The sequence below is a fragment of the Otolemur garnettii genome, unplaced genomic scaffold, assembly GCF_000181295.1.
Source record: "Otolemur garnettii isolate 467f Iridium unplaced genomic scaffold, OtoGar3 scaffold00032, whole genome shotgun sequence".
Taxonomy (NCBI): domain Eukaryota; kingdom Metazoa; phylum Chordata; class Mammalia; order Primates; family Galagidae; genus Otolemur; species Otolemur garnettii.
The window spans coordinates 598,901-613,878 of record NW_003852427.1 but is presented as its reverse complement, the minus strand read 5'-3'; the positions used below and the strand labels follow the sequence as shown (position 1 = coordinate 613,878).

The 14,978-nt window shown below is 41.5% G+C and overlaps 1 protein-coding gene across 1 annotated transcript in view; it reads left to right on the top strand.

The window, feature by feature from the left end:
- Window positions 1–14,978, top strand: part of DCAF1 (DDB1 and CUL4 associated factor 1) — a 76,539-nt gene that overhangs the window by 13,267 nt on the left and 48,294 nt on the right. Inside the window, exons 4-5 of the mRNA XM_023512989.1 lie at window positions 2,547–2,660; window positions 13,464–13,601. Of these exons, the coding sequence (XP_023368757.1) occupies window positions 2,547–2,660; window positions 13,464–13,601 (252 nt within the window). The remainder of the gene's footprint in view (window positions 1–2,546; window positions 2,661–13,463; window positions 13,602–14,978) is intronic.

The following is a 14,978-nucleotide window of genomic DNA, read 5'->3' as shown; positions in this document are numbered from 1 at the left end:
GACAGAGCCTCAAGCTGTCGCTCTGGGTAGAGTGCTATGGCATCACAGCTCACAGCAACCTCCCACTCATGGGCTCAAGCGATTCTCCTGCCTCTGCCTCCCAAGTAGCTGGGACTACAGGCACCCGCCACAATGCCTGGCTATTTTTTGGTTGCAGCCATTATTGTTATTTGGCGGGCCCGGGCTGGATTCGAACCTGCCACCTTAGGTGTATGTGGCTGGTACCTTAGCCTCTTGAGCCACAGGCGCTGAGCTGGTACCCTCTTATTTAAAAACCACTAATGGTTGTCCGTTCCCCTGAAGATAAAATTTTTTTTTTTTTTTTGAGGTAGAGTCTCACTATGTTGCCTTGGATAGATTGCCATGGTGTTACAGCTCACGGCAACCTTAAGCTCTTGGGCTTAAGAGATTCTCTTGCCTGAGCCTCCCAAGTAGCTGGGACTATAGGCGCCTGCCACAATGCCTGGCTACTTTTTGGTTGGAGTTGTCATTATTGTTTGGGTTCGAACCCTGGGCTGGGTTTGAACCGCTAGCTCTGGTGTATGTGGCTGGCACCCTAGGTGCCAAGCTGCAAGATAAATTTTAAATTCCTTAGTGTGGTCGGGCTTGGTGGCTCAGGCATGTAATCCTAGCACTGTGGAAGGCTAAGGCTGGAGAATTGCTTCAGTTCAGGAATTTAAGACTTATCTGAGAAAGAGTGGGACCTCAACTCATTAAAAAAAAAGAAAAACCCGGCTTAGTGTCCCGGCGAGTACCTGTAATCCCAGTGGCTTCTGGAGGCTAAGGCAGCAGGATGCCCATAGGCAGAGTCTAGGGTTGCAGTGGAACTCTGTCTCAACCAAAAAATCCCAACAAAACAAATAAAAAAAAAACACCTCAAGGAAATTAAAAAAAAGCAACAAGGAAATAAAAAAAAAAAATAAATGAAAACAATAGTGTGGTTTAAAAACCTAATCTGTCTCTGGACTATGGTCTCTGCAGCTTTAACTCTTCCCCTTTGGCCGCCTTCTCCTTGTTCTTAGCTACTTCCTACTTGTCCTTTATATTCTGGCTTGTCATCCCTTCCTCTGATTCCTCTGCAGGGGTTATGTGGCCTATATGGGCTTATGTAGCATGTTGTACACTCATGGTATTTTCTGTTTTTCCAACTGTCACCTCTGTTGGATCATGAATTTTTATTTTTAAACAGAGAGAGTCTCACTCTGTTATACTAGGTAAGGTACAGTGGTGTCATCTTAGCTAACTGCATCCTCCAATTCCTGTGCTCAAGCCATCCTCCTGCTTTAGCCTCCTGAGTATCTGGGACTATCATGCCCTGCTAACTTTTCTATTTTTAGTAGAGATGGGTCTTATTCTTGCTCAGGTGATCTTCCCACCTCGGCCTCCCAGAATGCTAGGATTATAGGCATGACCCACTGGCTATGAGGCTTTTGATGGTGGGATTGTGTCTGTAATTATTTATTATATACCCAGCACAGAACATAATACCACTTAGTAGTAGAGAGCCAGAAAATGCTATTGGTAAATGGCAAGCAAAAATTTTATTAATAAGGGCCTGGTGGGATGGTTCATACCTGTAATCCTAGCACTCTGGGAGGCAAAGGTGGTGGATTGCTTGAGCTCAGGAAATTCGAGACCAGCCTGAGCAAGAGTGAGACCCTGTCTTTTACTAAAACCAGAAAAAACTAAAAAAAAAAAACCCCAAAACAGAAAAACTAGCCAGGCATGGCGGTACATGCTTATAGTTGCAGCTACTTGGGAGGCAGAGGCAAGATCATTTGAACTGAGGAGTTTGAGGTTGGTGTGAGCTATTATGATGCCAGGAAACTCTAGCCTGGGGCAGCATAGTGAGACTCTGTCTCAAAAATAAAAAACATACTGCAGCCTGGTGTGGTGACTCATGCCTATAATTTTGGGAGGCTGAGGTAGGAGGATTGCATGAGGCGGGGAGACTAGCCTGAGCAAGAGCAAAACCTTATCTCTATAAAAAAATTGGCTGGGCCTGATGGCTCAAGCCTGTAATCCTAGCACTCTGGAAGGCCCAGGCAGGTGGATTGCCTGAGTTCACGGGTTCTGGACCAGCCTGAGCAAGAGCAAGACCCCCTCTGTAAAAATAGCTGGGCGTTATGGCGGGTGCCTGTAGTTCCAGCTACATGGGAGACTAAGGCAAGAGAATTGCTTGAGCCCAGGAGTTTGAGATTGCTGTGAGCTATGATACCATGGCACTCTACCAAGGGCGACAAAGTGAAACTCTTGAGTCAAAAAAAAAAAAGAAAAGAAAAGAAAAGAAAAATTAGCTGAGCAATGGTGGCACATGCTTATAGTCCCAGGTACTTGGGAGGCTGAGGCAAGAGTATGCCTGGAACCCAGGAGTTTGCAGTGAACTAAGATAACATCACTGTACTCTAGCCTGGGCAACAGAGTGAGATGCTGTCTCAAAAAAAAAAAAAAAAAAAGGTAAGTATTGGGAATATGTTAAGGATTTATTAGATGTCTTTAATTTGACTGGGTTCAGTTTCAGATGAAAAGTATTTTTATTTTTACAGCTGGTGAATGCATATGTGATGACAAGCCGAGAGCCCCCTTTAAACACTGCAGCTTGCAGACTCCTATTGGACATCATGCCAGGGTTGGAAACTGCTGTTGTCTTTCAAGAAAAGGTACTTAGTACAAAGAAAACCCATCATTTTATTTTTTGATTGGATAGTGATCTATTTAATTTGTCTTTGGTGTTGGGGAAAAAAATTGTTACAGCTTTTGGTTATTCAAATAGTAACATGCCATAAAAATTTAAGAAATCCAGACAAGCAATAAGAAAAAATTAAAAATAGCTGTTTTAGTGAGTACTTATTGCTTAGGTGCTATAGTATTTTTTAAAATCTTTTTTTTTCTTAATTTCTTTAATTTAAAGATAGTCTTGCTCTCTCACCCAGTCTAGAGTACAGTGGCATAAGAATAGCTTACTATAACCTTGAACTCCTGAACTCAAGTGATCCTCTTGCCTCAGTCTCCTGAGTAGCGGAGACTATAGACATGTACCACCATATGTGGTTAATTTGTCTTTTTTTTTTTTCTGAGACAGAGCCTCAAGCTGTCACTCTGGGTAGAGTGCTGTGGCATCACAGCTCACAGCAACCTCCAACTCCTGGGCTCAAGTAATTCTCCTGCCTCCGCCTCCTAAGTAGCTGGGACTATAGGCGCCTGCACAAATCCTGGCTATTTTTTGGTTGCAGCTGCTGTCATTGTTGTTTTGGCAGGCCCAGGCTGGATTTGAATCCACCAGCTCAGATGTATGTGACTGGCACCTTAGCCACTTGAGCCACAGGCGCTGAGCCAGTTTGTATTGTTTTTTGTAGAGACAGAATCTCTCTGTGTTGCCCAAGCTGGTCTTGAACTCTTGGCCTCAAGTGCTCCTTGTATCTCAGTGTCCTGAAGTGATAGGATTATAGTTGTGAGTCTCTGGGCCCAATCAGTTTTTTTTTTTTTTTTTTTTAATTTAAGATTATATGTTTTTAGAATGGATTTATAATCTCATCCAAACCCTTCTATTTAACTATAATAAGATTTCCAGATTGTTTCAGAATATTAACATTGTAATATCTTTAAGAATGAAGCAAGCTGGCTCAGCACCCATAGCTTAGTGATTGAGGCACCAGCCACATACAACTACAACAACAATAACAACAAAAATAACCAGGTGTTGTGGCAGGTGCCTGTAGTTCCAGCTACTTAGGAAGCTGAGGTAAGAGAATCATTTACACCCAAGAGTTTGAGGTTGCTGTGAGCTGTGACACTACAGCACCCTACCAAGGGTGACATAGTGAGACCCTGTCTCAACAACAACAAAAGCAAGCCATGTGGCACCCAATTTTTTTTTTTTTTTTGAGACAGAGCCTCAAGCTGTCCCCCTGGGTAGAGTGCCGTGGCATTACAGCTCACAGCAACCTCCAACTCCTGGGCTCAAGCGAGTCTCCTGCCTCTGCCTCCCAAGTAGCTGGGACCACAGGCGCCCGCCACAACGCCCGGCTATTTTTTGGTTGCAGCCGTCATTGTTGTTTGGCGGGTCTGGGCTGGGGATTCGAACCCGCCACCTTAGGTGTACGTGGCTGGCGCCTTAGCCGGTTGAGCTATAGGCGCCGAGCCGTGGCACCCAATTTTATAGCAAATTCTTAAAGCTAAGAGACAAAATATTTAAATACTTTTAAAAATAGAGTAAAAAAAAAGAATAACTGATTTTTGAGAGTTAAGGTATATGTACTTGTCACTATCAAATTATGAGTGATCTTCCCAGTAACAACTTGGTACTCTTGAAAAGTCCATCCTTTTCTTGGTGGTATTTAGTGTTCATTTAGTTAACACTTTTGAAGACCTATTTTGTGTTAGATGCTGGGAATATTTTTTCAGCAAGATGGGAACTTATGTTTATGTGTGTGTTTGAGGATAGGCAGACACAAGTGAACTGATAATTTGGAATAAGAATAAATGCTGTGGCCTGGTGTAGTGTCTCACACCTGTAATCCTAGCATTCTGGGAGGCCTAGGTGGGTGGATTGCTTGAGCTCAGGAGTTTAAGACCAGCCTGAGCAAGAGCGAGACTCTGCACTACTAAAAGTAGAAAAACTAGCTGGGCATAGTGGTGGATGCCTATAGTCCAACAGACTGAGGAATGAAGATTGCTCAAGCCTACGAGTTTGAGATTGCTGTCAGCTGTGATGATGCCACAGCATTCCACCCAGGGCAACAACAACAACAACAACAAAAAGAGTAAGTTCTATGAAGACAGATGTTAATTTGATACTGACTATGCATGCATAATTCAGCTGTCAGAACTTATTCTATTTTTAGAAGAAGTATAATTATTTTCTTTCTCAGCTTTAAGAATTTGCTGTGTGGGCTGGGTGTGTTGGCTCATGCTTGTACTCCTAGCACTCTTGAGAGGCTCAAGTGGGAGGATAACTTAAGCTCAGGAGTTCAAGACCAGCCTGAGCAAGAGTGAGATCCCATCTCTACTAAAAAATATAGAAAAAGTAGCCAGGCATTATATAGTAGGTGCTTTTAGTCCCAGTTAGTTGGGGGAAGATAAGGCAGAAAAATTGACATAAGCAGAACTAAAAACAAAACTTTTATTTATTTATTTATTTTTTTGAGACAGAGCAACCTCAGACTCCTGGGCTCAAGCGATCCTCTTGCCTTAGTTTCCTGGGTAGCTGGACTACAGGCATCTGCCACAATGCCCAGCTCTCTTTTAGAGACGGGGTCTTGCTCTGGCTCAGGCTATTCTCGAACTCCTGAGCTCAAGCAGTCTACCCACCTTGGCCTCCCAGAATGCTAGGATCATAGGCGCAAGCCAGCATACCTGGGCTTTTTTTTTTTTTGAGACAGAGTATCTGTTGCTCTGGATACCACATCATGATAGCTCACAGCAGCCTCAAGCTCTTGGGCTCAAGTGATTCCCTTGCCTCAGCCTCCTGAGTAGCTGGGACTACGAGTGTGTACCACCCTGCCTGGCTAGTTTTTCTGTTTTTCATAGAGATGAGGTTTGCTCTTGCTTTGGCTGGTCTTGAACTCCTGAGCTTGGGTGATCCTTCTACATCGGCCTCCCAGAGTGCTGGGATTATAAGGATGAGTCACTGTACCTGGCTGAAAAAAAATTCTTTTAATAAGGATTCTTTTGAAAATCAGGATGATAAAAGTAGCATTTATGGCAATATATTTGTATACACAGGCTTTATAGAAGATTACAGATTGATTTCACTATGCTTTATGAACTTTCTCATTTGTCATTGTGGGAAAATTATCTCTGGTCTTTTGAAGTTTTATTATTGTAGATCTTCAAAGAAGTGAATGCCCTTTGATGGTTAAAAAACGGTTTCAGGCATATGATGAATAATAGTTTTCTGCAAGAACAGCTTTATTGTTTCTTCTTAATGATTTAATTAATAACTGATTTCTGTTACTTTGGGAGAATTGACTTATTCAATTGTGTATTAGATTGGAAGTAAGATTTGTCTTGAATTCAGTGTTCTAGAGAACAGATTACAAATGTTTTTCATATCATGGTACTTCACCATTTGATAACATTAAGGTCTATATGCAGAAGTATACTGAGTCAGCACTCCAGGAGAAAGACATGTGTGTCTGTTCCATTAACAAGCATCCTAGATGGTTCTTCCTACTGGAAAGTTTGGGAAATTACACCAACTCAACACCTTGGGGGTTCAGACATTACAAAAAGGAGTTCAAAATTATAATCTGCTGGCTCATGCGCCATCAAGCTTTCATGCTTCTCTGCCACGAGTCTCATTTTCTTTTATTTTATTTTTATTTATTTATTTTTTTGAGACAGAGTCTTACTTTGTTGCCCTTGGTAGTTTGCCATGGTATTGTAGCTCACAGCAACCTCAAAAACTCTTAGGATCAAGTGATTCTCTTGTCTCAGCCTCCTAAGTAGCTGGGACTGTAAGCACTCGCCACAACACCTGGTTATTTTTTAGAGACAGGTTCTTTTTTTTTTTTTTTTAATTAAGTCGTATATACATAGATCATGAATACATTTATGCCTTTGTGGGATTCAATGTGTTGATTATTGTACAAATTGGAGTGCTTACATCCTACTAATTAACATAGCTTTCATCTAATTTAATCACAATGTTAAGACATTTGTGTTCAATACTTGATAGATTTGACTTGTATCCTTGTAGAGACAGGTTCTTGCACATGCTCAGACTGGTCTTGAACCCGTGAGCTCAGACCAATCCACCTGCCTCAGCCTCCCAGAATGCTAAGATTATAGGTGTGAGCCACTGCGCCTGGCCTAGGAGTTTCATTTTAAATTGTCCCCCAAGTGATTGGGAAGATTTGTCAGTTTGGGAAAGGCTGGTGTCATTTATTGTGACATTACTGAGTCCCAAAGGTCTATATCAGCGGTTCTCAACCTGTGGGTCGCGACCCCTTTGGGTATTGAACCACCCTTTCACAGGAGTTGCCTAAGACCATCCTGCATATCAGATATTTACATTACGATTCATAACAGTATTAAAATTATAGTTATGAAGTAGCAATGAAAATAATTTTATGGTTGGGGGTCATCACAACATGAGGAACTGTATTAAAGTGTCATGGCATTAGGAAGATTGAGAACCACTGGTCTAGATAGTTGAATGAAGTCACCGTCTAGTTACTAAATAGAAATATAAAGTGATGGTGGCAGCTATAGCTCAAATGGCTAAGGCACCAGCCACATACACCACAGCTTGCAGGTCTGAATTCAGACTGGGCCTGCCAAACAACAATGACAGCTACAACCAAAAAATAGCTGGGTGTTGTGGCACCCCCCCAACCCTCCTCACCCCGTAGTCCAAGCTACGTGGGAGACTGAGGCAAGAGAATCGGTTAAGCCCAGGAGTTGGAGGTTGCTGTGAGCTCCTCCAGGAGCTCATTTTCAATTGTCCCCCAAGTGATTTGGAAGATTTGTCAGTTTGGGAAAGGCTGGTGTCATTTATTGTGACTTCTGTGAGCACCATGGCCCTCTACCCAGGGTGCTAGCTTGAGGCTCTGTCTCAAAACCAAGAAAGAAATATAAAGTGATAGTACTTCATTTGGGCATCATCAGGGAAGGCTTTCTCATTAGGGTGGTATCCTGGAGGCCTTAGAAGGGAGCCAGCAATGAAAGAATCAAGACAGCCTGGAAAGGAGGACCCTGGGACAGGCAGGGCCAGCTCTGGCTCCTCACACCAACTTCCTAGGAAATAAGCCCACCCAGGTTCTCAGAGGAGTGACTGTGGTCACATTTCCACTGATAGACATGAAAGGGAATAGGAAATGAGAGAATGTGGGGATGAGAGTAGGCCAGGAGGGGTAGTTGGGTCCTAAGGTCATGGAGACCGCTTTCACCTGCTGTCCCAGCTTGCTCTTGGCTTCTCTGTAGCAGTGGGCTCCATGCCTTGTGCCTCTAGTGAGAGGAGGCTCCACTGCACAGCAGCTTCCACCTTCCTTTAAAAGATTAAAATAGAAGATTGTTTTCCTGAAAGTTTGGGCCAAAAACATGGGTATGCATTATATCCAGCAAAATACAGTATATGTATGTAAGGTAGAGTGTTCTGTATATATCTTTTAGGTCATGTGGTTTACTTTTTTGCTTATCTGTGGTGGTATTATTATTATTATTTTTAGAGACAGAGTCTTACTTTATGACCTTCGGTAGAGTGCTGTTGAGTCACAGCTCACAGCAACCTCCAGCTCCTGGGCTTAAGTGATTCTCTTGCCTCAGCCTCCCAAGTAGTTGGGACTACAGGCACCTGTCACAATGCCTGGCTATTTTTTTTGTTGCAGGTTTGGCCGGGGCTGGGTTTGAACCCGCCACCCTCAGTGTATGGGGCTAGTGCCTTACCCACTAAGTCACAGGTGCCGCCCAAGTGGTGGTATTATCTTGAAAATTAATTAAAAGGCATGGACCTTTTTTGTTTTTTGCTCATCAGCTTTTGTTAGTGTTGTGTATTTAATGCATGGCCCAAGACAATTCTTCTAATGTGAGGCAGAGAGAAAAAGGTTGAATACCCCTGTATATTCAGATCCTCAGTTTCTTTACTTTCTGTCTGGTTATCTTAGCCATTATTGAAAATGTATGATACAGAATTTCTGTTCAGGACAGTGAAAAATTCCTGAAAATAGATACTGGTGATGGTTACACAACATTGTGAATGTACTGAATTATGCACTTAAAAAAGGTTAAAAAGCCATTGGATGTGAAAAGAGGGAATCAGAACTTGTCTTAAGCTCAAGATTCTATTAAATGGCTATTTGGAAAATGAATCAAAGAGCTGCTAGAAATAAAAAATTACAATTATTGAATTAAAAAAATGAATTTGAGTGAAGGTGGGACACAACTGAAGATAGAATTAATGAACTAGAAGATCTGACAGGATAACCAATAATGAAGCTCCTAGAAATAAATGAAAAATAAAAAAGAATTTGAGACATGCCCTAGAATTAGAATGTCCAAAGTATAACTGAAAGGAATTTCAGGAGGAGTGAATAGAGAAATAAGAAAGATAATATTCACAGAAATGACATTAGGATTTTATAAACTAATGAAAAAATGACCATTCAAATTTAGAATGCTCAATGAAGGATACTAAAGACAAAGATGTTAAAAGCAACTGAGTGAGAAGATTTCCTGCAAGTAATAAAACTGCAAAGTTTGCCATAGCCGTGATAAAGGTCAGACAATAGTAGAGTATGTCTTCATTACACTTTTACAAACCTAGAAATATTGAATAAAATAAACAATTTTGTATGGTAAAAGGTGGAATAAAAATTCTAGGTAAGATAGAAGAGGATAGTTTGAGTTAGTATTTTAAGTTTCTTATACTTTTGGAAAGAGGGAACAGTAAAAGAAACTTAAATGGTACCTATGTTTTATATCAATAAATATTTTACAAGAAATTTTTCAAAATGTGTTCTTTAGAATGTTCTAAAAATTATTAAAATTCTTGGCAGTATATAGGAGAACGACACAATAGCCCTCTAGAAGAATTTAAAACCTAAGTGCAAAAGTAAATAATTAAGTATTATATTATATAGGCTCGGCGCCCATAGCACAGTGGTTACTGTGCTGGCCACATATACCGAGGCTGGTGGGTTCAAACCCAGACCAGGCCGCTAAACAACAGTGACAACTGTAATAAAAAATAACCAGGTGTTGTGGTGGACACCTGTAGTCCCAGCTACTTGGGAGGCTGAGGCAACAAAATTGCTTAAGCCCAAGAGTTTGAGGTTGCTGTGAGCTGTGACATCACGGCACTCTACCAAGGATGACAAAGTGAGAGACTCTGTCTCAAAAAAACAAAGTATTATGTATGAAGAACTTCTTTTTAGCAAAAGACACTGGCAAAAGTAAAAGTGAAAGCATAGAAGCAAAAACCTGAACAAATACTTGAAAAAATTCCTGAACCTAATGATAAGTAAGGACAATTCAAATTAAATAAAATGCTTTTTATACCTATCAGAGTGCAAAAAATAAAAAGTCTGGTAGTGGTAAAGTGTTGGCATAGATAAGGGGGAAATGAGCCCTTCTATTCACTGTTGGTAGAAATACAATCACTTTGGAAAATAGTTAGCTTCATCTGGTAAAATTGAACAGGTACATAACCCTGTGACTTAGCAATTCACTTCTTTGAATAGGGACTTGGCTTGCACAAGAATAGTTTATAGCATCATTGTTGCTTAAGCCAACAAAACAGTAGCAGCAGAGTATTAGAGTAAAAAGCAGCCGGAGGCTCAGCGCCTGTGGCTCAAGTGGCTAAAGTGCCAGCTGCATACACCTGAGCTGGCAGGTTCAAATCCAGCCTGGGCCCGGCAAACAACAATGACAGCTACAACCAAAAAATAGCCAGGCGTTGTGGCGGGTGCCTGTAGTCCCAGTTCCTTGGGAGGTGGAGGCAGGAGACTCGCTTGAGCACAGGAGTTAGAGGTTGCTGTGAGCTGTGATGCTGCGGCACTCTGCCCAGGGTGATAGCTTGAGGCTCTATCTCCCTCCCAAAAAAAAAAAAAAAAAAAGAGCAGCTGGAGGTATTTTGTCTAGAGTCAGATTCTAGCTGTGCCACTTACTAGTTTTGTGACTTTTGGTTAGTTTCTGTTCCTCTCTGTGACTCATTTTCCTCATCTGCAAATACAGTTCCTACCAGATCATATAGGATTTATATGAAGGTTGTTACTATCTTGTAGCCTGTCTTACAGTTGAGTAATATGCAAATGTGCAACAATGTAGATGAATCTAAAAAACATAATGTTGAGTAAAAGAAACAAGTTACAGAAAAAATATATAGGAGACCATATAATTTATGTGGTTCAAAAGCATGTACCACTCAACAATAGCTTGAACTGTTAAAATTTAAGAATGTTTAAACCCTTTGCTGGGAAGAAGAAAGTAGGTGGTTCAGGAAGGGGCACACAGGAGATTGCTTTCCCTTTAAGCTGGGTAGTAGAAAGTGGGTGATTTTCATTTTCTTTAAAAACAATTTTTTTTTTTTTGAGAAAGATCTTGCTCTGTCCCTATGGCTGGAGTGCAGTGGCATCACCATAGCTCTGTATCATCCAACTCCTGGGCTCAAACAATCTTCTTGCCTCAGCCTTCCAAATATCTGGGATGTGTGCCATCGTGCCCAGCTAATTCTTTTTGTTTGTTTGTTTGAGACAATCTTACTACGTTGGCCTTGGCTAGAGTGCAATAGCATTAGCTTAGCTCACTGCACCGTCAGACTCCTGGGCTCAAATAATCCTCCTGCTTTAGCCTCCTGAGTAGTCGGTACTATAGGCATGTGCTACTACATCAGGCTAATTTATTCTATTTTTAATAGAGATAAGGTCTCACTTTTGCTCAGGCTGGTCTCCAATTTCTGATCTTAAGTGATCCTCCCACCTCAGGCTTCCAGAGTGCTTGGATTATAGGCAAGAGCTATTGTACCCAGCCCATTTTCTTTGTGTTTTTGCATTTTATCATGTCATTATTATTAAAGATGGGTCTCTTTGTGTTGCCCGGGTTTATATCAAACCTCTAGGCTCAAGTGCTCCTCCTCCCTCAGCTTCCTAAAGTACTGGGATTACAAGTGTAAGCCACTGCATCTAGCTCCCAAATTATTTTTAATTTGTGTTTATTATGAAATATACATACAAACATTCATAATCCGTAGAAAATGGGGCATGTGCAGTGGCTTGCATCTATAATCCCATCAGTTTGGGAGGATGAGTAGGAGGATTGCTTGAGCTCAAGAGTTTGAGGTTGTAGTGCAGGGGTCCTCAAACTTTTTAAACAGGAGGCCAGTTCACTGTCGATCAGACCGGTGGAGGGCTGGACTGCGGGCCCCGGGATGAGTTGGCTGCTAAGCAGGACAGGCAGTGGCGGCAAAAACACCCAGCGGGCTGCATGTGGCCTGTGGGCCATAGTTTGAGGACGCCTGTTGTAGTGAGTTTGGTTATGCCAGTGTAACTCCAGGCTGGGTGACAGAGCAAGACTGTGTCTTTAAAAAAAGGAAAAAAAAGGGATACGTGAGGCTAAATTAAATACTTTTTTGATGGAGGACTTCTCAGAACATTAATATGATACTTGTGCATTGTGGACTTGCAAGAGAGATATTTTTAGTGACCTTTAGTTGGTCATGGAACCTTTCAGGGCTTAACATATAGAGCAGGACTATTTGCTGATGATCATTGATTTTTAGTTTGAGTTTAGGTGGCTAAATGGGATTCTTTTGCATGCACACACAGATGTTTTATGTAAGTAAGCCCACTACTATTGGACAGTTTATTTTTCTTTTTTGAGACAGAGTCTTATTTCGTCACTCTTGGTAGAGTGCCGTGGTATCATAGCTCACAGCAACCTCAAACTCTTGGGTTCAAGCAATTCTCTTGTCTCAGCCTCCTGAGTAGCTGGACTACAGGTGTCTGCTACAACACCTGGCTCTTTTTTGAGATGGGGGTCTCACGCTTTGCTCAGGCTGGTCTTGAACCTATGAGCTCAGTCAGTCTACCTAGCTTGGCTTCCCATAGTGCTAGGATTACAGACATGAGCCATGGTGCCTGGCCTACTGTTGGACAGTTTAGTAGGATTTTTTTTTCTTCCTAGAGACAGGGTCTGGCCCTGTTGCTAAGGCTGAAGTGCAGTGACTCACTCATAGCTCATTGTAACATCAGATGCTTAGATTCAGGTAATCTTCCCACCTCTGTCTCTTGAGTAGCTGGGACTGCAGGCTGTGTTACCATACCTGGGCTAATTTCTTTTTCTTTGCAGTTTTTTGGCCGGGGCTAGGTTTGAACCTGCCACCTTGGCATATGGGGCTGGCGCCCTACTCCTTTGAGGCACAGGTGCTACCCTCTGGGCTGATTTTTAAAATTTTTTTTAGTGTTGGAGTCTTTGCCATGTTGATCCTGAACTCCTGGCCGCAAGAGATCCTCCTGCCTACACCTCCTAAAGTGGTGGTATCATATGTGTGAGCCACCATTCCTGGCTGAACATTTTTTATTGTTATGAACAACGTTGAATATATATAAATCTATTTATTTTTTATTTTTTTATTTTTTTTTAAGACAGAGCCTCAAGCTATTGCCCTGGGTAAGTGCCGTGGCATCACAGCTCACAGCAACCTCCAACTCCTGGGCTTAAGTGATTCTCTTACCTCAGCCTCCCAAGTAGCTAGGACTACAGGCATCTGCCACAATGCCTGACTATTATTTGGTTGTAGTTGTCATTGTTGTTTGGTAGGCCCGGACTGGATTTGAACCTGTGAGCTCTGGTGTATGTTGCTAGCACCTAGCCGCTTGAGCTACAGGCACCAAGCCGACATTGAATATTTTATTAAATATTTTATTCTATTTTTTATATGATTAAAATTTTCAGTTGTTATCTTTAATTGTGGAAGTGGGCTTTTTTTTTTTTTAAATTGTACTGTTTTATTTCCTTTACTACAGGAAGGAATTGTTGAGAATCTTTTTAAATGGGCCCGAGAGGCTGATCAGCCATTGAGGACATATTCTACTGGACTGTTAGGAGGTGCTATGGAAAATCAAGATATTGCTGCCAACTATAGGGATGAAAATTCACAGCTGGTAAGGACCATATTAGAGTAAATTTTCGCTTAAAATGTGAGAGTATTCACAAATTCTTCCTTGCTACCTGAATATGAATAGGTAGATCCTTTTTATTACCTGGTATTGGAACATAGCTATAATTACAACATTACTTTCTGTAAGAGTTTTTCTTTCTTTTTTTTTTTTTTTTTTTTAGACAGAGCCTCAAGCTGTCATCCTGGGTAGAATGCCGTGGCAGCATAGCTCAGAGCAATCTCCAACTCTTGGGCTTAACCGATTCTCTTGCCTTAGCCTCCAAAGTAGCTGGGACTATAGGCAACTGACACAACGCCCAGCTATTTTTTTGTTGTAGTTATCATTGTTGTTTGGCAGGCCCAGGCTGGATTTGAACCCACCAGCTCTGGCATATGTGGCTGGCGCCCTAGCAGCTTGAGCTATAGGTGCTGAGCCAGAGTTTTACTTTAATAATAGAGTTTTGATACTACTTTTTTTTTAAACTTGGAAATAGCTGTTTTTATTTATTTTTTATTTATTTTTTGAGACAAAGTCTCACTCTGTTGCCCTAGGCTAGAGTGTTATGGTGTTATAACTCACATCAAGCTCAAACTCTTGCACTCAAGCAATCCTGTTGCTTCAGCCTCCCCAGTAGCTGAGTCTATAAGCACATGCCACTATGCCCACCTAGTTTTTTTATTTTTAATAGAGATAGGGTCTCGCTCTTGGTCAGGCTGATCTGGAACTCCTAAAGTCAAGCAATCCACCTGCCTTGGCCTTTCCTCTAGTAGGATTACAGGCGTGAGCCACTGTGCCTGGCCAGAATAGCTGTTTATAATCTTGTCAAGGATTGACATTTTATACCAAATAAAGAATAGTACTATTCCATTTTTCTTTTTTTCTTTTTCTTTCTTTTTTTTGAGACAGAGCCTCAAGCTGTCGCCCTGGGCTGAGTGGCCACAACACCTGGGTATTTTTTTTTTTTTCTCTTTGGTTGTAGCTGTCGTTGTTTGGCAGGCCTGGGCTGGATTAGAACCTGCCAGCTCAGGTATATGTGGCTGCCGCCTTAGCCGCTTGAGCCACAGGTGCCGAGCCACTATTCTGTTTATTTATTTTTATTAAATCATAGCTGTGTACATTAATATAGTCATGGGGTACAATGTGCTGTTTTTATATACAATTTGAAAATTTTTCATCAAACTGGGTACCATAGCCTTCGTGTCACTTTCCTAGTTAATTGTGTTAAGACTTTATATTCTACATTTGGAAAGATTCACATGTACCCTTATTAGATGAATCAGGTGTGATCCCACCAATCACCCTCCCTCCACCCTTCTTTCCCTCTCCCCTCCCCTTCCTCTCCCCTGAGCCACTATTCTATTTCTTTTTTTTTTTTTTTTT